At 38.8% G+C, this 25,793-nt stretch overlaps 2 protein-coding genes across 13 annotated transcripts in view; both read left to right on the top strand.

Annotated features, from left to right (window-relative positions):
• ablim3 (actin binding LIM protein family, member 3) overlaps window positions 1-4,909 on the top strand; it is a 59,660-nt gene extending 54,751 nt beyond the window's left edge. For 7 of the 11 annotated variants that reach the window (XM_079631203.1, XM_079631211.1, XM_079631210.1 and 4 more), the window contains 5 exons: window positions 2,910-2,939; window positions 3,480-3,535; window positions 3,716-3,776; window positions 3,865-4,499; window positions 4,733-4,909. In XM_079631203.1, coding sequence (XP_079487329.1) covers window positions 2,910-2,939; window positions 3,480-3,535; window positions 3,716-3,776; window positions 3,865-3,932 — 215 coding nt within the window. In that variant the 3' untranslated portion in view covers window positions 3,933-4,499; window positions 4,733-4,909. The remainder of the gene's footprint in view (window positions 1-2,909; window positions 2,940-3,479; window positions 3,536-3,715; window positions 3,777-3,864; window positions 4,500-4,732) is intronic. The other 4 variants (XM_079631204.1, XM_079631212.1, XM_079631207.1 and 1 more) reach the window with 1 other exon arrangement.
• A 1,474-nt stretch (window positions 4,910-6,383) lies between these two features.
• Window positions 6,384-25,793, top strand: part of afap1l1a (actin filament associated protein 1-like 1a) — a 28,378-nt gene continuing 8,968 nt past the window's right edge. Inside the window, exons 1-5 of one of the 2 annotated variants that reach the window (XM_079630109.1) lie at window positions 6,384-6,583; window positions 23,391-23,516; window positions 24,036-24,119; window positions 24,210-24,298; window positions 24,883-24,994. In XM_079630109.1, coding sequence (XP_079486235.1) covers window positions 6,565-6,583; window positions 23,391-23,516; window positions 24,036-24,119; window positions 24,210-24,298; window positions 24,883-24,994 — 430 coding nt within the window. In that variant the 5' untranslated portion in view covers window positions 6,384-6,564. Of the gene's footprint in view, window positions 6,584-18,325; window positions 18,581-23,390; window positions 23,517-24,035; window positions 24,120-24,209; window positions 24,299-24,882; window positions 24,995-25,793 lie in introns of those variants that run through there. The other variant, XM_079630108.1, reaches the window with a different exon arrangement.

Genomic DNA, 25,793 nt, shown 5'->3' with positions numbered 1-25,793 from the left:
TTGACTGTATGCAGTATGGGAGTTGCTTTGCTTGCCTTCAGTATGGCTGTCATTATTTAGCATAGTGGTCAATGAAGTCGTGGCACTGAGCCATCTAATTAAAGCAGTGGAGCTCTGGAACGCTTTACAGTGATGCCAGGCTTGAGTCAACAGTGACAGCCAGCGTATGCTGATACAGGACTGTGATGCTGGGAGGGGGAAGTCTGAGGGTTTTCAGGAATAGTTGCAGACACAGCAAAAAAAAAAAAACTATTACAACACTACTGCCGATGCAGTGTCATGCACCTGTTCTTGTTCTTTCTTATAGTCTCACTGTGACCTTTCTATACCTGACACCGTTTTAGGGCTGTCAATGTTATGCGATTCATTTAAAATCCTTTACGCGTTAATATAATTTAGCGCAAATAAATTACTGAAGCGTGTGAAATTGCGTCTGGAGTTTATCACATTAGGCAGAAATGTCTATTCAAACTATTTAACCATTGCATTTCGCTTCTGTCTGCAATCAGATTGAACAAGTTCAGATTTTAAGCCACTAAACTCCAGGAAAGTTTTCAGTCCAATCATCCAGTAAGCAAATTCATTCAAACATTCAGTCCAAAACAAAGCTAATGTAAAGAGAACGCAGATCTCTCACGTTGCTCTGGCATCAGCTGTTTTGGCATCCCTCCACCTCCCCAACTCCACCAACATAATTTAGGCATCTTGCTACCATACTCATCATCCAAGCATTAGTAGTCCCACTGGGGGGTATATCTAGCTCCAGAATGAAGCTGCTTCCTCGAGCCCCTCCACTGTGGACAGCAAGCCAAATACGCTTAACCTTATTAGCTTAAAGATTATATGGGCAAAGGAACTCGCGGAAATAAGATAACGTGTTAAATAAGATAAATGGTATATGCTTTATTTCAGGATAAGAGTGCTTTAAAAAATTTAATCTATGGTCAGCCCTAATATACAGTATATAGTAATTGCAAATGAGATATACTGTACACAAAGTTGCTGAAACTAGGGATGCAATATATTGTTATCATTGGTTATTGCCCAATATGAGAGATTTTAAATGTATTGGTAATAGTCAATATTGAATTTAAATCAACATATATTGGATGTTTATTTGCACATGCAAATAATTGATACTCTCCTCCTTCTTATTGCATTGCGGTCAAAACTGTTTATATTTAATTCTGTCTTTTTAGCAAGGTTTTATACAGTACAGTGGTCAACTACTGTTGTTTTTATTGTGCTTATTAATACATTTTCATTTGATTTGATATGCTGATTATGCTTATTTTTACATTTAGTATATAATATTTTCCATTTATCTAATACTGCTTAAAGTTCATCCTAATGAACAACAATAATTTAATAACATTCTTAAATGTAATCTGTTGCAAATGTCAGAATGAATATTCAATTAATTTCCTAAATTCTCGTGTGGCATTTAACTTTTTTGCATTTTATTGTGAATTTATTTAGACAAAATATTAATGTCAGGGCATCTCTAGCTAAAATTTAATTGACATTATTTACAAACATGATTTTACACAATATTTACTTGTATGTACAGTAAGTAAATAATATATACATTTTCATTGCATCATAGGGAAATATTCTCCATGTTTATTTGATAAATGGGGTTGGTAACTCCATCCATCTTTGCTTAATAATTTTTCTTTGCATTGCAACCAACCTTTCACTCCTGCTCTTTTCTATCTTTCCTATTCCTCTTTCTCCATCCCTCCTGATGTGCATGTGAGCAGGCAGCTCTCCTTAATTCTATTTCTGTGTATCTCATGGGGAAGTGCACAAAGCATCTGGAATTTTCCCTTCATCCCCTCCCTCTCTTTAGTTCCCTGTTTTCCTCCTCTTTCCATACATGGATCTGGCTCTGCTATTCCTGCTTTGCCCTCCCCCATATCCATCGCTACTCTTCACAATGCCTGGTGCAGCCCGTGCTGGTCTTCCATGTCTTTTATTCATGAATAGAAATGGGTGGTATTTACTGTGTACAGAACATGAAATAAATCAAGGGGAAGTTTGGGGGTGACATTGTAGATCCAATTTATACATCTGGGATAATAGACTGGATTACGGATAGTGACGTCATGGAAGGTTAAGACAAACACATAATGCTGCTGAATCTGATGATAAAACACTCCCTCACAAGACAGATTGTGTGTAAGACTTTGCAGAGATAAATAAAACACGGACAGAAAGTTGAAAGACTGTGGATGTTTATCATAATTTGTTTGTGTATCATGCATGAACTGATAATATGGAAAGCTTGAATGCGATGTTAGTCACTCTGGATAAAAAAAGCGTACCAAACCCAAACTTTAGTAATGTACATCCCTTCATCAGTAATTTGAAGACAGTGTATTTTTCCTTCAGTTGCTATATTTCAGCCTCCTGCTTTTTGATTTTTTTTTATTGTCCGGTTTCTTAGCGAGAGAAGGGTACACATTTTTCATCATCATTTCCTCTGGTTTCCCCTGCTGTCTCATTTTCTCTCTTTTTACCTTTTCTTTTCACTGCCATGGCTTTTTTCCTTTCATCAACATTCTTCAGGCTCATTGAACACTTTGATGTGCCGTGTTTCTGTGTGGCTGGTGAGCAGCTTGCTCTCCGCTCTATTTGTTGACAGTTTTGATACTTTTCCAATGGTTCTTTCAGTGTTCCCAAATCTCAAGAGACTCAGAGACAGAAGTCTGACCTCAGTTTCAGTCTAAACACAACACAAAATATACCAATAACTGCATATTTAGCTCATTCAACACTATAATGTACATGTCGGTGTACTGCTATTGTATTGTATTTCTGTATGGCTTTATTTTACCCAAATTAGAGAATTGATTATCAAAATACTAAAGAGATTATAGTATGTTTTTTTCTCTTCTTTTCATCAGCTCCTAGAACAAACTTTGCAGCGGAGAATGGTGAGTAACTCTTGAGGTCTTTCAGTATCCACTATTCAAAAAAAAATAAAAAAAAAATAAAAAATATATATATATATTATTATTTATTTTTTATTAAAACATGGCCTGCTTTTGGATTTAACAAAGTCAGTATTAGTATTGGATGAGATCATTCAAAGTTGAGTTGTTTAGTTTTATTATATACCGTACACAAGATTATGGAACCTAAAGGTCCTAGAGTCAAAACGCTGGGTGCTCATATCTTTTATAATAAATGCAAGATTTATAATTCTCATCATTTTCTGGCAAGGCTTTTAACCCCAGGAGGAATATAATTCTGTAGTTCATTTGCTTGGTATAAAAGTGTCTAAAATAATAAAAATAAATAAAATAAATAAATAGATAAATATTTGCAACACAGATTTTAGCCTGGTTACTAGCGCCCTCTACTGTGTACTATTGGACAAGGCAGTCAAAATGTAACAGACTTTAATCTCCTATGCTGAGGTTGTTTTACACATTCACATTTATTCATTTATTTTTATTTATTATTATTTGAAGACTACATAGCCAAGTCAGCCTCTTTGCCAGGATATGGCAGGAATGGATTGCAAAGGGTAAGTTACCATTTTTGTAACTATAACAAATGCCTTTACTTGAATCTTTTGTTCCTTGCTTGTTTATTTTTTAACATTATATTTATATTAATGTCCAGTAACTGAATGGACAGAGCAGCAAAAAGCAGTTGGGTTGGAGAGATGACAATTAAATCCACTATTTGTTTGTTTGTTTTCCAGCCACAAAGTGCAGACTACTATCAGTATGACAGTGGCAGTGAAGTCGACTGGGGAATCAGAGGTAAATAAATTGAGCTTTTTTTTAATGATGATCTTTTTATAGAAATTAGTTCTGACTTTAAAAGTTTTTTTTTTTTTTTTTTCAACAGAATACAAGGTAAGAATAATGGTTTACCATTACCAGAGGGCCCGGAGAGACACTAAAAGGCATCTCTGAAACATTAGCCCACTGTCAACTCCAGAGGAAAGTTGGTCTAATGAACCCTCATGGGTCAAAGTATGTGGAAACTGGAGGATGGAGAAATTAGTGCTTCCAGGTCATAAGGCCACTGCATAATTCCCCAGATGGCTCTTAGTGACTTGGAGACTGCAGGGGCCATGGAGAGGGCAGGGGTTTGTCTGACCCCTTTGCTCTTGGTTGGTCAGGAACTGTATTGTTCTGCTTGGTGCCGCTTCCTGTCTCAGTTTCAGCTACTGTGCCAGAGGCTCTGTGGTTTCCTCTCACTGTTGTAAGCGAGAGGAAAAGGAGGTCCACCAATGCAGTCTGCACCGAGAACAATGCTTAGTTAGCTTTCCATTATGAAATCTATAGATTATCTTAGAAAATTAGGATGTTTATTTGTATATAAATACATATGAGTTTAAATGTTCATGCTGTATTTTAAAGTTTATTATACAAATGCATCGCTAACTTTCGCTACAGGTTTACCCATACGAAGCGCTTATTGTGACCACTAGGGGGCGTAACAGGGTGCCAAAGGATGTGGACCGGGCCAGATTGGAGGTACACTAAAACGTTTTGTTTGTAATAACAATATATAATAATTAGAATATATTTATATTATATTACATTTTAAATATACATATTTTATGAATACACTAATGTTCAAAAGTTTGGTTTCAGTGAGAAATTAAGGGTGTGTGTAAACGTTTAACAATATTTAATGATTGCTTACACAAATTGAATACATGGACGACTAGATACATATTGAGTGATAAGTTTCCTTTTCATTTTAGCGGCATCTTTCCCCTGAGGAGTTCTATCAAGTGTTTGGGATGACGATGGTAGAGTTTGACCGCCTGGCACTGTGGAAGAGGAACGAGATGAAGAAACAAGCCCGGCTGTTCTAGCGTTCTTGTCCCACACACACACACACACACACACACACACACACACACACACACACACACACACACACACACACACACACACACACACACACACACACACAGAGACCTGAATACCTGTTCCAGTCTAACTAAACAAACACATCCTGTGTCTCAGACGTACAGTCATGCCTGGACTGTACCTACAGTACAAATTGTGCAACTGTCCTTTGTGACAGAGGCATAAAAATGATCAGACAGACTAGAATACCTGACAAAGAAAGAAAAGAAAAAAATAAACAGAATGGTGGGAACATTTTGGTTTTTACTTGAGTGTAAAGTGGTATTTTATTTCTGAATGACAACAATGAGGAATCAGGAATTATTAGGAATTAGAATTTTGCCTTATGTTCTCTATTAATTTATGCACCAGCAAAGCGAGTGAACAGAATGTAAATATGATTAATACAACTATAATGAAAGTGTATGATTCATCTGACATCATCCATTAAGTACTATTTAATTTTAAAGGTTATAAAATAATATTTTTCAGTTATTTTATTTCACTGTTATACTACATAAGCTTAAGTGGGCTGAAATAAGCGATGAGTTGCTTGACAATGAATACCAAAGTCTGACTGTTATTTGTGAAGTTAGCAGATGAAATTGAGCACTACTTTGGTGCTGTACTTTGTTCAGGTCATTTCCAAGGGGTAACGAATACTGAATGTACACCTCTCTCACAAGAAGACTTTAGGATTATTTGACGAATATGATGAAACATACATTGTATATTGTGATGGTAGATATAAATATGGCTTGTGTTTGATACAGATGATAAAGACAAAACATAGTAGGAAAGAATTTTGGTGCAATGTTTTTCTCTTCTTTTTTCAGATGTTTTGCTCTTAAAAAAAATCTGTTGTTTAGGTTAGGGCAGTTTACTTCCATTACTCCTGTTAGGATGGATCAGGAAATGCTGTGATACCTTAAGTGGGTTTATTATATTTTTGAATCATACCAGGGCAAATACGTCCCCTGATTTGGTAATAAAAATGAATGCAGGGGGACTAAAACATGGATTGTATGGCCAATGACAGGGATAACATGTTCACACTCATGTATTGTTTGATGGAAATACACATTACCGCACCATTGAAGCAAGTGACGCATAACAAACTGTAACCTTGATTAGGACCTAACGTAACCATGGGGTCTTTAATGCCAATGGATACTGACAGTACTTTTGTACCTCACTGACAAGCAGGTGAAACCATCATGTTTTCTGCCTTTGTGTGTAGTGTTTACAGCCTGTTTGCCCAATAGATTGTTATGAAGTGTTCTATTAATTTCAAAGGAAGAGAGCTAGAGTATAACCATATTTTTGATTCTCTTTTTTAATCATTACTGCTACCTGGCTAACTTTATTTATCTGTCAGTTTCAACAGACTATGTACATCTTATATTGCAATAAAAGTTTGTTTTCTTGTGTAAAACTGCTGTATTTTGTGATGGGTGGCACTGGAATCAGTAGTAAAGTGGGCAGTCTGTCATCAAACCCGGTCTGAGGCAGCACTAGGACCCAGTAGGATAATGGAGGGAAGTCGGTATCTGTAACTTCATTGAGTATCTTTCAATGCAGTAAGTGTGTGTGTGTGTGTGAGCCTTCATAACATCGATGGGTGCACGGGCAGAAATGTGCGTTTCCAACACGTGAAGGGGTTCTGTTCGATTCTTCTGATATGGAAATAAACAGCAAACGTGAGTAAAATGACTGTTAAAAAAATAAATAGTTTGTTTACCTAAACCCAAACCATTGACGCTAGATAGTTTAAAGTTTAAACTGTTTTAGATGGTTTACTTCTACTTGGTCATCTCATGCATGGACGCGACTGCCCCTGTTGTTGCACATACACTTTATCAATGTTTTGAGAGCGCAAATAACATTTAACATTGTTTAACATTTGTTATTGAAGGTGAACAGCACAACATAAACCGCGTCCCTGTTTCCATGTTAGCGATGTTTGACTCGTGAACGAATCGTTATTTTTGAATCGGATCTTTTTTATGAATCAGTTGAACCCGTTCACTAAATTGCACTGGGCGATTGGTTCATTAATCGAACTGAATCACTCAGAGCAGTTGTCGACTCGGTAGTAGTTCACTCACTTACTTATAGGCTATTTATGCTTCCCTTCATTCGTTCGGATATGTACAATTCATGATAGTCGGGGATCTAAAAATAAAAGTAATTTTAGTGAACCGAGAACTCTAGCCTACTTATCGTTCGAAAAATAAGTGAGACTAGTCGAAAACGAGTCGAAAGAAAAAAATTACTTGCATATTGGATGTATGATATTTTTAGAGTTGGGTTGAATATGTTTTTAATTTAATAAGCAGCAAATATTATGATGTGATATGGAATATGTAATGACACGTGATGATATATAAAGGAATGAGTGAATCTGTTTCGTTGATTGTAGGATTCGTTGAAACAAATTGTATAAAATAAACGATTCGTTAAATTCATGTCACTATTCCCATTAGCACCCCTGCAGTGCCTTATATTTTACTTAGAGAGATCTGCTGTAGCTTACATCAGGGATTTTCAAACTGGGGTCCAGGGGGCCGAAAGGGAGTGGGGGTCCTTGAAAAAGTCTAAAGAAAAACAGTGTCAAAATTTTAATAAATTGAATAAAATAAAACATTGATTAAAATAAATAAATTAAATAAATAGGCTAATACATCCACAGTAGCCTACAGCACAGTAATTAGGCTGTAGTGAGTAGATTTTTATTTTTTTGAATCGCACCAAGATAATAATATTTGGGGGTCCATGACATCTAAGATTGAAAATCCCTGGCCTACACCATCAAACTCTGGCTTTGAGCAGCTGCTGTATCTCTCGTGCAATGTTTCTCATCATTTATGTTCCACAAGAATCCACTGTTTTCAATTTAATGTTGATCTATATCATACAGACCCTCAACTTCAAAAGTTCAGGAGAAACTATACGCCTGGAACATAAGCCTTCAGTGGGTGGCATAGTGATTCAGAGACTTGTAGCAAGGTTTGGTTTTCAATTCCTCTTGGACCAGAGCTCTCAGATCTTTACTCTTGTGCTTCTTTGTTTATAATAAGTGAAGTCTCTTTATAAGGAGCTGTGTTCAAACAGGACCCCTATGGTGAGGCGGTAGTACTTCTCTTGATCTCCTGAAAGTCCTACTGTTTTAAAGTTGCTGTTTTGGCATGGTGCAAGAATAAGAGCACTGCTTTTTGCTTGTGGTGTGGCTTATATATATATATATATAGGCCTATATATAATTCGACACAATGAGATGAGATGAAGTCTTTTACATTGAAGGTAAAGCGGTGGTTTAAAATAAACCAGAATTGCACGCATTTTTAAGTGTAATAATTTTTGTATGTAAAAGTGTAATGTAATGTAACAAATTTTAAATTTATTTTTTAGTTTTTGTTTTGTCTAGAAAAGCCTTTCTAGGGACCTGAGATGCAAATTAGCTTTCGCTATACTCTCTATGTGCAATACATATTTTCCAGCTTTGACTGGGATCATGTTTTTTGTACTGTCCCTATACAAATAAACGTATAAACAAAAAATAAAATAAATCCTGCTGGCTCTCTCAGAACAATCCGGCTGTGTCTGGTCAGGCAGTGGTCCGGAGACACAGATTGATGTACATGTTTTTGTACAGTTCCACCCCCTAATGCTGCTCCCAGCAAAGTTAAACCCCAGTCAAGATTGAGTTTACACAACATATCAAAGATAAAAGGAAAGATTAGTTGGTCTCATGTTCAAATCACAGCCTTGTCTAAACCCAAAGTTAATGAATCCAAAAAAGGTAAAACACAATTGCGAAAGATCATTAGTTATTTTTTTTTAAAGTATAAGAATTAACACTACTGAATGTGACGCTAAGAGCAAACACATTTATCTGAGCATGCCACTGTCTTTGATTTACGTTCTCAACATGCACATTCACCTCCCCATAAAGGGAAAAACTCTCTTAACTCATGACACAATTCCTTAGCCATCTGGGATTGTGTGTATAAAACGCACAACTTTACACACTTGAAAACAGGGACAACTACCAGGTAAACACATGCTAGTAATTACAGAGCAGAGCACCTCAGTTTGCATTTAAACAACGTATGGCAACTTTCTTCTCGTCCACTTTCTCCTGAGACATTGTGTCCATCACCTAAATCGGCAGTATTGCTTTTTGCCACCCTGTTAGGTTAGGTGTCCACAGGTGTGTTTCAGAACCACCTGGCTCATCTGTTTGCAGAAGGCGAAGGCAGTGTCATCGGTTACTGTTACTTTTTACAAGATACAGCAAAGTTCTTCCTCATTCCCTGCCAGATTCCTGATCTATCAGAATGTTAGTGTTTACACAAACCCATGGGATTGGGGAAAGGAAAAAAGTGCATCCAGCAGACATCCCCTTCAGAGCTAGAATGTTGTTTCTGTCACTATTTTTAACCCATGTTGTTGCTGAATGTCTCCTCGGTGTGCGGGAATGTGAAGATTTTCATGTTGTTGTTGTTTCAGTCAGTTATAAGGTTCATTTGGACATATTAATTTGGTTTTAAATGGATTGTCCCCCCAGTAAAATTATAATTCTGTTCTTATTTATTCCCGTCGATTAAAATCTGTATTGACTTGTTTTCGTCAATGGGGATCCAATATTGTTTTGGTCCCTACTGACTTCCAATTAACAAAAACAGTCAAAACATTCTTCAAAATATCTCAGAATAAAGAAAGTTATACTGGTCTGGAATGACTTGAGGGTGAACTATTCCTTTTAGGCCACTTTCATTGTCAAGTTTTGAGTTTGAAAAGATGTTTCTGTGACTTTTCAGTTTAGACTGGGGACATTTTTAACTGGTTAAGTCATTTGCTCTAATGTGAATCATTAAACTTGGGATGGTTCTGAGAGTAGACGTGCGTAAACAGAGAATAAGATGCTTTAAGCCAGAGAATCAGGTAGGCGTGAAGGGGACTCTACCTCTCCCCATTGACTCGTTGAGTATGTGGGATTGTCTCTTCATGTAAGACGCTGCACTGAATCATGATTATTGTTTCCTTCAGACTGTGAGCATGTGGAAGAGCTTAGGAGTGTCAAGAACAAAGATCATTTGTCTTGTAAATCTTATAATGAAACATGAATTTGCACTACCGAGTTCTTGAGATCAGCTAAATGAATAGCAACAGTGTTTTCTTGTTCGTGCAGAATCTGCAAGCCTGGTCTGGCCTTGATTGTTGTATGTCACGGTTGCAAGTCGGTACAAAGCAACCTGTTCCCTCCAGCTTACGGGAATTCCACTTTTGTGTAAATACATGGATATGGGTAAGCAGGATTTAGCGCAATAATGTGATCGTCTGTCAGCCGTCGACTAGGGGAAATGCACAGCTTGCATGCTTTTGTGATTACGGAGTTGAATTGGCTTGGAAACATCTTTGTTTGCTTTGACCGTTTTACGTCTCCGACCACCCATTCAATCTCCTTGAGCATCATCTGCCTTCTTGCCAATGACATCTCAACCCTGGAATGGACTGAAATGGACTAGACAATGCACACCCACTCTCCACCCGCTAAAGGAAGCGTTTAACAAGTTCTGTGTCCGTATTTAAGGTCTTTAACAAGTCCCCAGTGAATCATAGTGCAGGTTGCGCTCACTTGTGAAGTTCTGAGGTTGCCACAGTGACACCTTTTGACAGCGCTAGGAAACTTTCTGCGCACCACATGCAATGGTCTCATCTGGCAATGTACGTGTACTCGATATACTGTGAAAGTGGACATGCACTTTAAGTTATCTGCACAGACTGTATTTGTTAACCACGCACATCTTCATACAGGTGCAGGTGGTGTTGGCGTGACAAGCTTGATTTATCTACATGGTTCAGAGAAAATGACTGTTAATCAAAGCAGAGTAACATAGTAGCAACCTTCAAAGCTTGATTTGTAGCTTGTGGATCTGAAGCTAAATCTTGCTGACTGTGTTACAGTAAATGTACCCTATCGTTTTTTTTTTAATGGATTTGCTTTTAGCTTGCTTAGGAATTTGCATTGGTACTAATGAGCGCTGTTCCAAAACTAAGTGAGCCTTCCTGTCTAATGCCTACATTGCGATTGTCTTTTCATAAGTGACTTATGAACGGTCTATCCCTACATAGGCAACAACCTACACAAATAGCACCCCTTATGTAAAGCGCATGGAGTTGCCACATGATTGAATTTAATAGTTGTTTGTGCGGATTAATATTTTTTGTGGAAACTGATACATTATTTACATATTAAAAGGCTGCCACTGCAGCTCACTAGGTTTTGTAGCAGGACAATGGTATCAGTTGCCCCACCCAACCTTCTCAGCTCTGTCTCCCTGTTGACAGATAGGGAGAGGTGAGAGGTCAGAGTTTTGCCCTAACTCTTGGAAGTCTTCTCTTTTTCTCGGATATTTTGTGCAGACCCCCCTCACACACACACACACACACACACACGCGTACACGTACAGACACTCCAATTAATATCTCCTCCATGAAGATTCCTAACAAAGCAGCCAGTCTTTCAGTGGCCACAATAGTGCCGAGGCCTGCACAGTCTTAATAGTGTCAGCGAAACACTACATCTTTTTACTGTGGAAAAAAAAGAAAAGAGGGCTGAAATAAGGCATAGCTGCAGAGTGAAATCATGGGGGCTTTTGGGCGATAAGCAATATGAATTAGGCTGGCAGGACTGAAGGCATTCTTTGTATTGGAGATGGGCTGACTCACCCTCTTCGTGCCATATGGTGAGGGTTTGGTGTCCGGGCTTCTTCTGGAGTGCTGACCTTCACGGCCAGGCTGTATTAAAGTCAGCGGCTCTCATTTCCACGTCCTATCCCCACTCCTGACTCCTTCAGCTCACCCTGTGTCTCTAGGGACAGAGTGCTTTACTGTACTGGTGAGAGTTCCACCACCTGCCCAACTCATTTACATGCTGCTTCCACTCACTGTTTGTGCCAGGTCTCCATGGCTCAGATGACCTCAGATGGGCCGTTGGGGGATTTCACTCTGCACCTTTTCTCTAGCTGATATTAAATTGAGGCACAGACCATAATAAAAAGAGATTAGACACTCTGACCACAATTGTGACCAGATTTCAAACCTCAGGAGTTGCTGCTACTTTGTTGGCGACAATGTAAGAGCTCCTATAGGTCTTCATGTGGAAACAGATGCTGAAACTTCAGGATTATTATCTTGGCTCCGCTTTTCCATCATGATCCTACAGACACCTCATCTGCTCCTGTTTCGGGCCCCGCTTACTCTCAAACCAGATAGTAGATAGTGGTGAGTGATTTGATATCAGTCTCTACTGCATTCACTCCTGAAGAGAGCACCGTTTTAAAGGGATTAATTTGGAAAGTTTTGTTGAACTCTATTCCTATAAATTATAGGGTAATCTAAAGTAATTCATTTTACATCATTTATTGTATCGTTGCTACATCTATAATAGATTTAAACAATAAAATAATAGACTATAAAATTAAATTCAGCGTGTGCCAAACGAGAGTCACAGGACTCGCAGCACAGATCAGCAGCAGGAGTCCGATTTTATTCATCACGTGACGAGAGTGAAGCGAGCTGACTAACAAGACGATGGTGGAAGATTTGGTTTTAAAGGCAATATTTTGGATTTAAACCCAATGCTTATAGGGAACCTGCAAAGGGTTACTTGTGTTTTTCTAGATGTTGTGTTTTTCATTAATAATAATAATGAACCCACCATTCCATAAATTGGCATCTGCAAATTGCTACTAATTCGAGTAAATCAAGTAAAATGCGCAAAGCGATTTAAAAGCGAGGTGGAAAAGAGGGAACCGGTGTTGTCACACGTCGATTAACCGGTGGGAAAATTTCCTCACTTTTACATCCCTAATATCAAACACTTTTGCTACAATAAAACAAGGGTTGTAGGTAGGCCTTGAAATATGGCGTTATGTGTACCTCTCATGCTTACACAGTACAAAACATACATAAACAGAGGCCTGGCACTGAGGACCCCCAGGCAAAGGGGTTTGCAAAGGGGAGTGTTAACATAAAAGCTTCCTGCTCCCCACCGAGCCAAAATCATGCTTTCAAAGCTAGTTAATGCTTAAACAGGTGAGTGGGAGTTTCAGGCTCCATAACTCTGCCGCTGTGTGTAGATAGAAGAAGCACTGTGACCTGAGGGAGGCCCCGGCCTAATGGCCAACTCCCCCCTGCTTCCTTCAAGCAGCAGCCAAACCCCATCACTGGAGCAGGGGTCATTAACCACAGCGGCCCCCCTACAAAGCACTGCAACATTAAAGATGGGCTCTCGTGTTTTGCCTCTCTGTATTTATTTTACTTGGTGTCCTCAATGAGTGTTTTGAAGGCTCTGAATTGTGCAAGATTGTTTTTCTTGAAGCTATTTATCCATGTACGTGCTTTAGTGTGAACCGGCCAGGGGGGTCTGGCGTTAATGTTTCTGTATATGATATACAATAATTGCATTTTGACAGCTGGTCTATAAACAAAACAGAAGAGTTAATTTTTGAGGTTTCTAGCTAGAAAAATACATTAAGGGAAGGCTGAAAGCTTTGGAAACAAGAGATTGTGAGTAAGAGGATGCCGATTTGCCTTCAATTGGATGTCAGCTTTATGACTGTGTGTGCGCGCTGCTTCATTTTATGATAACCTAAAGCATGTTCTCATCTATCATAAAGCAGCAGGAGTGACATGTAATTTCCCTTTTTCCACACAATATGTGCACAGGCTTTAAGACAGTATATGAGTCAGATCTCAGAGCGAATTATAGGCTAAGCTGTTCCACATGTTCACCTGCTACGTGTGTGTGTGTGCGTGCGTGTGTGTGTCTGTGGTTTAAGGTGCAGTGATAAGTGGGCAGGATTTGTTATTTACTTATATATTGTGGATATAGTTTCAGATATGGACAGTTAAAGAGATAGTTCACTCAAAAATGTAAATTCTGTCATCATTTCCTCACTCTCATATCATTCCAAACCTGTTTGACTTTTTTTTCTTCTGTGGAACATGAAATAAGATTTGAATCTCTTTTTATACATAAGTCACCAAACATACCAACATTCTTCAAAATATTTTCTTCATTTGTGTTCTGCAGAAGAACTAAAGTCATGCTGGTTTGGAATTACATGAGGGCGAGTAAATGATGACCGAAATACAATTTTCAGTTTTTTATGTTAACTTGCTTCCTCCTGTCAAGCGTAATGTAAAGAGACAACTAGAAGTAAGTCATCCGGTTGATTTCCCAGAGTGTAAACTACAGTATGTGAATCTGTTTGATTGAGCAGTCTGACATGTAAAGTTCTTGCTCAACCGATGGACTGGGTTTAGGGCGGGACTTCCTATTTTGTGGACAATTGATTGGTCATGTTCATTTTTGAAGTCAGATCTTTTCAATTAATCATTTGATCTGGTTTACAAAACCAGTGAATTAAACTCAGGTTCTCAAGTTTAACTCATTGGCATAAAGTCAGCATAATATTAAATTTCACCCTGTGTTTTCTTGTGTTATGGTGAACGATTCATCTATGTATATTCCTTAATTTAAAAAAAAAAAAAAAAAGTTTTGACCTAATCATTTTTTAAAATGTTGTAACTCGATCTTCCGGTGAAACAACAAACTTCTCTATGGTGAAGTATGCCAGACTTCTCCAATCATTTAATCCGCTTAAATCCCACCCTTCAAATCGACTGCAAGCTTTTATTCAGACCTGCCTCCATCCAGTCAACAACCAATGAATAGAACCAAGTCCCCTTCCTACTTTTTTTAATATGGAAGTAAAGATCTGCTGCTGCTTTTGTTTCATCACGGCGGTTTGCAGCCCACTAATTTTGCCTTTAATTTCAGTCTTTTTGCCACACCAAGGTAAGCTTCAGAATACAGAAAGAATAAAGAAAGTCATACAGGTTTGGAAAGACATTTGGGAGAGATGTGAAATTTAAGACAGAATGACAGATTCTAAGAAATGTTAGGGGAAAAAACAACCTGGTTAGGAAGTTGGACAATGAATGCAAATAATGATGTGCAAAATACTATCTAAGAATTTGATTTAATATTACATGTCAGTCTGTGGTCTTATTGGAAATAAAACAACAATCCATAATACCTTTTATCAGTAAGCCCCTGCCACACTCTTCTAAATCTTATGATTTGTTTTCTTTTGTCTGCACTTGAGAGAAACAGTTTAGTATGTGTTAACAGATGTATGTGTGTGTGTGTGACTGTAACATTTGACAAGCACTGTAACTGCTGTTAACAGGCTCTGTCATTCGTGGCATGCACCCAAATATGCACTTCCAACCACGGCATCCCATCAGACCAGGGGCGTCTCATGCAAACATCAATATTCCAAGGTGTCCAAACAAATGAGGTTTTGTGTTTGTTATCTCTCATTGTGGGAATTCTAGTGTGACATCATCAGTATATGTGTGCACGAACTTGCTCCCTTCGCCTGTGGAGTTTTGGACACTGATGATCCGAGAATGCCTGGAATTCTGAGGGAGATTTTCATTGCTGAATGTGTGTTAGGACAGGATCGCTGAGTTGTCACTCCATCCAGGCACCCTGATGTTAGCATCAATTCAGTTAGATCGAGATAAGATTGTTCATTCCTTCACCTTTATGAGTCAGCGATTTTCATGATGTAGGGCCTACTTCACATTCCAGTAAGAAACTGTCTACTGTTATGAATTCTTATGTTATGAACAAGCATTGATAAGATTTGATGATTTCGATTTGAGACATCACAGTACATATCTCCACTGAGTACATTTTCGATCACGCAAGGTGGCACATTAGATCGGTGGGGGAAATAAAACATCCTGAAACAGCTCAAACATCTGTTTCACCACAGGATATTCATATTTGATAACAGCTGGCTGGTTTGTGTTGGAAGGGCCTCCCCTGCTATTGACTTTGGGAACGTTTTGCCTTTGTGTCATCTTACAAGCTATATTCGAGAGGGAATGAGAGGCCTTCTCGTAATGCCCTCCAACGCATGCTATTTATTATGGAAGAATTGTAGCTGTTGTAGTTTTTTGTATGTATGTATGTATTGGCGGATGTAATTACAACTAGATTTGTGTTTTCAGTGTGACAGTAAGGGCTCCGTGTGTGTCTTTGAAAAGGTCAAAGATCAGAATGCTTCGTCACTGTATTATTGTCTCTTGTTTCTCAGCCAGACAACCGTCTGCAGAGTTCAGTCAGACCTTGTCACTGGGTGTTAGCAATGATATGATCTACTCTGGCATTTTCAGCTCTTTGAAAGTGAAAAAGAACATGTTGACTTACCTGAGAAACTAGATGTCTCTGTGATATAGGGCAGGCTACATAATGAACCCACATAAGACTCTGCTAAAGACTTTGCATCAAATTGGAGGGTTGCCTATGCCTAATGTAAAAAAGTTGCCACACTGATGATAGAGTGTCTTGGGTGGTTGCCAACAGAGGTGTAAAGTCCAGGGGTCAGAAAGTAAAAGTCCTGCCATATGTTTATTCCACCCATAAACTGAGCCAGTTGATTACACGAATTAGTTCTATCTCCTGGCTGAAAAACTGTGCTAATTAGCAAATCCAGGTGATTGGAACAAAATACTGAGGAGGACTTTTACTTTCTGAACCTGGATTTTACACATCTGGTTGCCAGGGTGTTGCTATGTAGTTGCTAAGGTGTTTCATTCATAAAAAGTGAGTGACAAGTTCTGCGTCAACATTTAAACGTTTTTTAATAATTGTAAAAAATAAATTACATGCATGAGGCCATTCTGAGGGTATTTTTAAATGTTTTTGACAGAAGTATTTTTGCCTCATCAGGGCTTATTATTTGATAAATGCAGTAATATTGTGAAATATTACACATTAAAATAACTGTTTTCTAATATATTTTAAGGTCCAATTTATTCTTGTGATGGTAAAACTGCATTTTCAGCATCATTCAGTCTTCAGTGTCACATGATCCTTCAGAAATCATTGTAATATGCTGGTTGCAATAATATACATTTTATTTAAATTTAAATACTTAATCCATATTTTCTCAGTAGAATAATAAATAAAAAAACTGACCCCAAATGTTTGAACGGTAGTGTACATGAATTTGAATCAAAGCAGAGAGTGTGATATTTCAAGCTAATTTCTCAGTTATTTTAGTGCAGTACTGCATATATCTGTAACTGAATTTCCTGATCTGTGTCGCTGCTTTTTGATTCAGTTATACTGAAAAAAAAATATTTAAAGTCGTATGATGCACTCCAAATTGTATTTTCAGAGCAGTGAATGATAGACACTTTTATTTATATATATGAAATGTGATTCGACTCAATCTTTGTGGTTCCAGTCATCAGATTTAAATGCTGAGAAGGATCATTAGTAGACGGCTGAACCAACAAAGCTATTATAATGAACACACTTAAAGTAAGTATAATACTTGTGGTTTGAATGTATCATCTAATAACTTAAAGCACAGATGAATGGCTTCTCTTGTCTCGAGGCTGTCTAGCAAAAGGCCGGCAAAGTTTAACTACTCGAACCTTCAGCATCTCATCTGTCTCGCAAGACGTAACATGCCCTCAGGAACCTTCAACTGGGAAATGGACAGAAAAGTGTCCGCTTTCAGCGGCGAGGAGATAGAACTGCTGATACGACCTGCTTATCTGTGTGTGTGTTTTTTGAAAAAGGCGACACGTGTGCATGAGTGGTTTTTGAGCTATTCAGCATGTCAGATCCTGCCGAGTGGTCTTAGGTTTTGCCTGTGGCTTTGAGTAACGTCACTGTGGACATGTGCTGATGTGTGTCTGTGCATGTCAGCACCCGACTCCTCACTGGATGGGTGAACACAATGAAGAGAACTAGACTCCCATCTCTTCACTTGAGCACTCCGGCAGAATGCCTCCTTTGTGTGTAACTACACAGTCTCTAGGGGCACTGTAACATAGTGTAAGGAGTAGATACACACTGTTCATGTAGAAAAGACTGCAGGTAGACAGAGCAGATCAACAGATTCAAATCAGTGAGCATCTCTTAAGGATCTAAATGCAGGTTTTAGATGTTGTGATACTTTGTCTATCCCAGTTTAATGGGCTTAAAAATAAAATAATCAACTCATTTAAAATTAATATGTCATCTCATCTTTAAAAACTATTTTTTTTAACTGTAAAAAGGTTAATGAATAGGTAAATAGGAAAAGAAAAGGAATTTAAAATGGTATATACATTCATTACCTTTTGTTATATTTAATAACATTTGGTTTGGAGGACAGTTGAGGAGTATTGGTAAGGACTGTTGATCTCCATACTCTCCCCTGTGGGGGATGGATGTGTGTATTTACTCAAGGCCTGTCCCAGGTGCTATAGAACCCCACCGGATTAGATCAGGACTTGGTGCCTCCCCTTACTTCTCACACACACACAGTCATCAGTAAGCACCCCACCCCCAGACACACACACACACACACACCAACAGACCAGAAAGGGAGGATAAATTCCCCTGCTATCCCTCAGTCACTTTTAATCTGGACACAGGAAAGAACGCGGTAAATGAGAAGGAAATGCACCTTGAATTAGTCCGTTTATCAGCTGATTCCACCACTCTGGATTGCTGTGACTTGTTCAGTATCAACTGTATGACTCTCTACATCTAGCTGTCTCTGTAAAGGAGATGGTGGGCCTGGCTGTCTCCTCCTCAGCAGCTGTTTCTGGTAGGCGTTTTGTCACTCGCTTGTTTGTCACGATTTCCGTTCAAGCTAAAGTGAAACGTATTGATTAGTTTGAGTTAAATGTAGTTATTCCAACTTGAATTTAGCATAATAAATCCATCAGCACTTGTAGCTTTATTAGGTATTTTAGTTGTTGAGTTTGTATATTGCTTTACGAGTAAATCTAGTAGCATCACACTCATAAAATTATCCGTACAAGTTTTAACATGTGTTATATTTGTTGTCTAAGCAAAATACAGCTTGTAAAATAAGATTTCACCAAGGTGTTTAGAGCTTTGTCGAGGAGTGCTGTGGTTTTCACAACAGAGTGTACATTTCTATCTCTGGTAGGCATCTTAAAGTGCTTTGGCTGCACTTTTAATGAGGTGAGGAATGTTTCCTCGCTTTGCGGCAATGTGTGAGGTGCTGAGTGCTAAAGCACTGGTGCAGTTCTGGGAAACCGCCCCGTTGTCCTCTAAAAACACAGCTTTCAACGCCAATTCACATTCCTCAACATGACTTTTAGAATATGTTGAAACAATACGACTGTCAGTAAAGTGCTTTCAAGTGAGCGAGAAAGAATAATAGATTATCAACTCTGATTTGCCTGCGAGCTCTTGCAGACAGAGATGAAAACATCTCGCAAGGGGTCGATCCAAAAGAAAGCATCATACACTCGCGCCATCAGGAGAACCTGGAGGACTTGAGCGCCGGTGTGGATTTCTGTGTTCTCACTACGCTGTTTTGATGTGGTATTATCAGAGAGGACCACATGTGCTGCTCTCTGGAGGGGAGTGGGCACGTAGCCCTGTGTTGTGCTTGGCTTTAGAAATGACCCTCCACAGGTGCAGCTCAAGATAAAGAGAAGCGCAAATATGTTTGATCTCATGTGAGAGTGTATCTCTGTAGGAATCATGTTTGCTCCGCTGCGCTCATGTTGGTTTAAGATGGTCCTAACTGCCCTCATTAAGATTTCCAAATCTTATTTGTAGTTTCACCTGACTCTTGTGATGGGAAATACCCTAAACACAATAAGTGCTGCACATGTTTGGCATGTTTTAGATACAGCATATTTATGACAATTTGTCAGTTAAACCAGGTCAGTTTTAATTGCCATTTTAGTTAAATACAACTAATTTTGGCTCAATCCATTTTCCATTGTTAATTCATTTTTGTTCATATTAATATAACTAATGTTCATTTATACGAAAGTATGGCAATGAATTAGAATATGTAGAAATTAACATTTATTATTAATGTTAACAAATTGGACTCTATTGTAAAATACTACCCAAAGTTCATGCTAATCAGGCTTCACTAGCTGGTGAACATATTTAGGTAGATCAGCTTGCACTAACTAGCATTCACCTCCATAAACCATACAATTCTACCTTTTAACAAGTGTTTATATGGTTAAATAAACACTATTCTGTAATTGTTTGTGTCGCTTCATTTGTTGTTACTATTAAAAAATTAGATCACCAGCCTGGTTACCTTTCCTGATACTTTACTTCACAAAAGAACTATGCATAGCTAACACATTTAGGGCCATATTTACTAAACAGTGCAAATTAGCTTGAAAGCGTATATTCCAAAAAATCGCAGATGGGAGTGGAAAGTTCTGTGTGTGATCTACTGACAATGTGCAAATTATAGAACACGGACTCAGCCGGATCATTTCTATAATGACCAAAGTAATCTATCAAGAAGCAGCGCAAATTAGCGTTTAAGACAAACTTTTTTGGGGCGTTAAATAATAGCGCAAATACCAGTAAATCGACAAGTGCAAACCTTAGTTAATGATTCATTTAAATACTCTGCTGTCTCACAATAAGGTCAGCTGCAAAGATAACCCTGTCCACGCCTTTTAAGTGCTATTTTTTCACTGCGTGTCTTTAGTAAATCCCGACAGTAGTTTAATAACGCCAAAAGAGGGTTTGTGCTGGCGCAACCTGCAGTGAATCTGGCCCTTACTATCTTGATGCTTATTCTTGACCTGCTCTTCAAACTGAACTGCTTATGTTTTTCACACGACTGGTTTTAACACTATACATTCTTCAAATAATTTGCCAAGTGGGCACAAGTGTAGCTTATCTGGGACACTTGCAAGCATTGTGCCACTTTAGTTGCTACCCAACGGTGTCTCCTGGAGAAGGTCATGGTGAGGCCAACACGTAAAGTTAAACTCAGGCTTTTTGTGATCGCAGGGGCCTTGTGTCAACAAGTCTGAATAGCGAAACACTCAGACTTACACACCGGTGGGAGTGCCTGTAAGGCAGCAGGGGACACGATGATAGGAAGTGAGATGTTTTGCAGTAAATTAGTCAATAACAAAGGTTTTGCAACTGTGGTGAATCAAAGATAAAGAAAAAACACTCTTGTCAAAGCAGCAGTACGCTGACCCAAATTTCAGATGAGTAATTTCTGTGCTTGTGGGTGTAAGAATGTGTTTGTGTGAATTAGAGTATTTGTGTTTCTTTGTGGCTTTTAAACTCCTCACCTTCCCCATGGAGAGATGTGATCCTGAAGCGTTTTGACATTTTCTGGACCACAGCACAATCTGACTAGAAGCACATCATTCATTAACGTTTCTCAGGGGGATGTGGAAGAGGGTGGTGGCCGTTTATGAGCAAAGCACTGAGAAAAAAGAGAGCGACTATAGTCATGAGGCTGAAATACTCTTCTCTAACTATACCATCGCACATTTTTCTATACTTGAGAACTCCTAAGCTTGTTCATGCCATGATATCTTATACAGTTTGGACCAACTTCAATTCCGAACAGGAGTGTAGCCATGAACGTGCAGAAAACAGATATAAAACTGGAAAACCAATAGCCTAGTCTTAATAGGGAGTAAGAAATGAATACCTTCATTCAGCAAGAATGCATTAAATTGAACAAAAGGGACCGTAAACAAGACTTTTACATTTACATTTCTATTTTAAATAAATGCTGTTTTTATGAAATTTCTCTTCATCAAAAAATCCTGAAGAAAATTGTTTTCTACAAACACTTTAAGCAGCACAACCATTTTCAACATTGATAATAATAATAATAAATGTTTCTTGAGCACCAAATCAGCATATTATAATGATTTCTGAAAGATCACGTGACACTGAAGACCATAGTATACCATACCGTACCAAAGACATTTGAACGAGAGCGTATAAAATATTATCAGCGATTCGAGATAGCTGGTCTGCAGCAGGAATCATGTCTTTCGTTATCTTTTTTGTCACTTCAGCATTTTCTCGCTCTGCTTTTGAAAGAATTCCATATTTAAATTTTTATACTCATGGAGTATCTGACAGATGAAGTAGAGTCTTGACCCACCACACCTGTTAATATCAGTACTAAGCCCACAGGCCCTGAGGTGGATACTTTGGCTCAGCTGACTCTCTGTCCAAGCCAAATTGTCCAGCTGTGTGATGGACATGGATGATCAGCCCTGTTCATACTCCCTCTCTCTCCAGCCTTCTGCTCGTGACCAATGTGGTCCCAGAGTTGCTCATGATGAGCTCATATCCACTGGGGCAGGAGGTGTTCACATGGCTTGATTACTTTCCTTGAACAAAACAGTCAGAATCCTTCCACATCAGCAAACCTCCTACCCGGGCACACACTGCCTAGGGTTGCTGACAATCTGTTTTATATTGTTTCATGCTTTGCTTTTTCATTCTTCAAAACATACTTGCAGTCCAGGTTTTTGGTTGCATTTTTTTACTAATTTGCTGACTGTGCATTAGCTCAAACTCACAGACTCAGCATTAGTAGCGGTTCATTAGTAATGGTTTTGGGAGAGAAAATGTGGTTTAGCTGGTGTGTAACACTGTTTGAACTTCAGTTTGTGGGCGGCAATATCTGGTGAGATATCCTGGATGTCAGCCCGCCTCCTTCAGATTAAAGCTCCACACGCAGACTAGCGTCAATGTCATTGAGCCCTTTCCTCTGCATAATCTAGACGTAAGAGACCAGAGGTTAACCCACTGTCTTAACTTGTCTTAGGGGAGTTTAGATGTCAGGCTATGAATGTATTTATTGAGTTTGGACCCTCCTCTGATGCTCTCTGTGAGATTGCTAGGTAGGATGGGAAGCTCGCCACAGATCAGAGGGTACGTCTTTGATTCTACACGGGGGTTTTTGGTTTCACCAGCAGGGAGGTTTCCATCCCACAGAGACCTGGATGAGAGCTTGAGAGTCCCAGCGTGAAGTTTTGAGCTCCAAACCTGTTCCAATTTATAATCCTGCTGACCTGTCATCATCCCTCCTGCCCATAACTCATATTGTCCGCTGACATGTGTGTCCATACTGAAGACACTCTGTGGAATATAATGTTACAAAGAGCCATGCATCTCTAGATCCTTTTTGATTCAGTCATCCCAGCTTTTGAGAGTCCGAGATGGATGATTGATGATGACCAGAGTTGATCTCAAGCCTGCTATTCCCTCTTTTGAAAAGGGTCAATGACAAAGTGTCCATAAGAGTCACTAGATGACATTTCTACCCCCCCCCCCCCCCCCCCCCAAAAAAATCTAAATGGACTTAAATTAGGAAATAAAAACATGATAATTTTAAAAGATGTGTGGTCAAGTCACTATATGTGTGGATTCTATTTTTAATGTATTTAAAAAAATTGGAACAAAATGAGTGTCCCGTCATTGACCAAAAGCCACTGAAACTGACACTTGTTTTCATTTGCTTGGTCATGCTGAGGTGTTGATGGTTAGTCTAATTAATCTGTTATTATTACAAACACTGACAATTGTATCGTCTGGTCTTTATCGACCTCTAACCCTGAGCTTTGACCTTTTAGCAATGGAGCTTTTGGTGACGGAGTTGAATGTGCTGTTGAAGCTGTTGGACCATGAGACCCTGAGCTGTGCTACAGAAGAGAAGAAAACGGCAGTGAAAAACCTTCTCAGACAACTTCAGCCCTCAGGTATATATAAAATCAGTTTTTCTGATGGCTATTATCCGGTCCAAGCTGGGTTTAGTGGTTGGACCACCTGCCGGCTGACCTTAAAGGCCATTGATGTACAATCATGTTGTTAGAGAGCCACCTTTTTGCTGAGTTTAGGATTTATGCAGGAAAAGTCATCCCTATAGTAGACTATTTTGATTAGCTTAGTTAGATCTGGTAGACTACCTTGGGTACGCCTTTTAGTCCCTGTGGTCTCGTCAGATTGACCACATTAAGCTATGACCTGTTTTTGGTCCGGCAGGGAACTGCACAGATATTGCAAAATAACTCAGAAAACATCAGTCTGAAAGAGAACCAATGAAAATATGCTTGAGATAGTTTAGTAAAAGAAGAAACCCTTTGGACCAGAAAGTGACAAGACCAAAGGGATAAACATCAACCTTGTTTCTCTCATAAATTAGACTAAAAAAGCTTTTGGCAGTTGTCCTACATACATAAGTTTTCTCTTTTCTCTTTTCTCATACTCGTTCTTTGCAGTCACTGGAAAAGACTATATGTACATGAACACCTCAGTGTACAGAAACGGAACCAGCTTTGTCGAATCTCTTTTTGATACATTCGGTAAGTGGGGAGTATTTATGAGATTTACATCTCTGAACATTGTTCACTCCATTGTATTATCCTTATAAATGTGTTTGGAAATTTCTACAGATTGTGACCTTGGGGACCTGAAAGTTGAAATGGAAGATCAAAAGAAAGAGCCAGAGACAAACCACACTGACCACACTGTCTCCAAGCCAGTAAGAAATCTTCCCTCAGAGGATTACCCACAATGCTCTGCTCCTTAGAGCTAACGCTAATATATAGTACATCATAAACCCTGATGTCAGTGTGTAATGAGGGCTGTGCTCTGCCACGATGAGATACGGCAGGAAGATTAATCGTTCTTCAGTGAAACCTGCTCTTCTCTTTCCAGCTGCATTGCACTTTCAGGGCCAGGCCGTTATCTTTAAGTCACGTCACCGTCAGCCCTTCACCGAGGTCCCTATAGAGCTTATTATTAAGAGAGCACACTCTTCCAGCAGTCAGATTTTTCATTGTGTGTGTCAGTGTGTTTGTGTGCCATCATAGCATAATAGTCCTGCATGGCCAGTATCTGACTTTTTCTCAACCGTCATCCATGTGGCATGTGGGTTTGGCTTTTGATTGGATGCAGCAGTCTCATATCATTTGTTATTGGAGTAAATTGCAGAGTGGTGGAACGGAGCCACATAACTTTGCGATATTGTGAGGACTCACTGAAAAGCAGATGTTAAGTGTGAATTAATGTGATGGGGCAGACAGATGGAATAAGTCATTGTGTGTGCCACATTTTTTTGACCAGAGCTCAACGGGCTTACCTCCCCCCCTGCCCAACACACCACCTCCAGAGGATTACTATGAAGAGGCCGTGCCACTCAGCCCTGGAAAGATGCCAGAATATATTACCAGCCGCAGTGAGTCTTGTTGCTGTATGTCCGAGTGTTGACGATAGATCTTGTCACTATATACGCAAACCATCAAAGTTAATTGAACTGTAGTTCTCAACCCATTTCACTTCTATAATAGGACAGATTTTTAGTGAAACATTACAGTATATTTAACATGAAAAGTATTTATTTGATCCATTATGAAATTATTGGATTGTAAAAAGTGGGTGTTACATTCCAGAATGGAGCTATGCTCAATTTGAAGTTACAAAGACAGTTTTTAAATAGCTATTGGTTAACATTATCCAAGTGACATCGGTGGTAAAAGAGTCACTTCAGAGCAAATTAATACATTTTGATTAAAAAATCGCAGAGGTAAAGTTGCAATTTGAATTGTACAATGAGTTGTTTGAAATATTACCAAGAATGTGCATTAGGAAAGTAAATGGGGTCAAGTTCGTTCCATTGACTTCCAATTAAATGCAGGGAAATTCAGGTGACCAAAAACACAAGCTCAAGTAAAGAAGTTTCGCATTTTGTTCTATTTCAAAGTTTCAGTTTGGTAAACTCTAAACTTTGAAATTTCACAAAGATTTTTTTTTTGGCAAATGTTTGTTGGTGCTATATACAGAGACAGTCAGCCAAGAGAGGGATTGCCCACTTCTGTAGGTTAATTAATTTCGCTTATCATCTATCAGTGTTGTAGTCAAGAAGACCAGCAGAGGACGGTGGAGTCCGAGTCAAGACTAAGTCCAAACGAATCCATGACAAGACCAAAAGCATGAAAATATAGTCTCGATATCTTGGAGACAGAGTCAGGTCGAGT

The sequence above is a fragment of the Phoxinus phoxinus genome (assembly GCF_949152265.1).
Source record: "Phoxinus phoxinus genome assembly, chromosome: 12".
In the NCBI taxonomy this organism is placed as follows: Eukaryota; Metazoa; Chordata; class Actinopteri; order Cypriniformes; family Leuciscidae; genus Phoxinus; species Phoxinus phoxinus.
The sequence above is the reverse complement of the archived record's forward strand: the minus strand, read 5'-3'. Positions and strand labels throughout refer to the sequence as shown.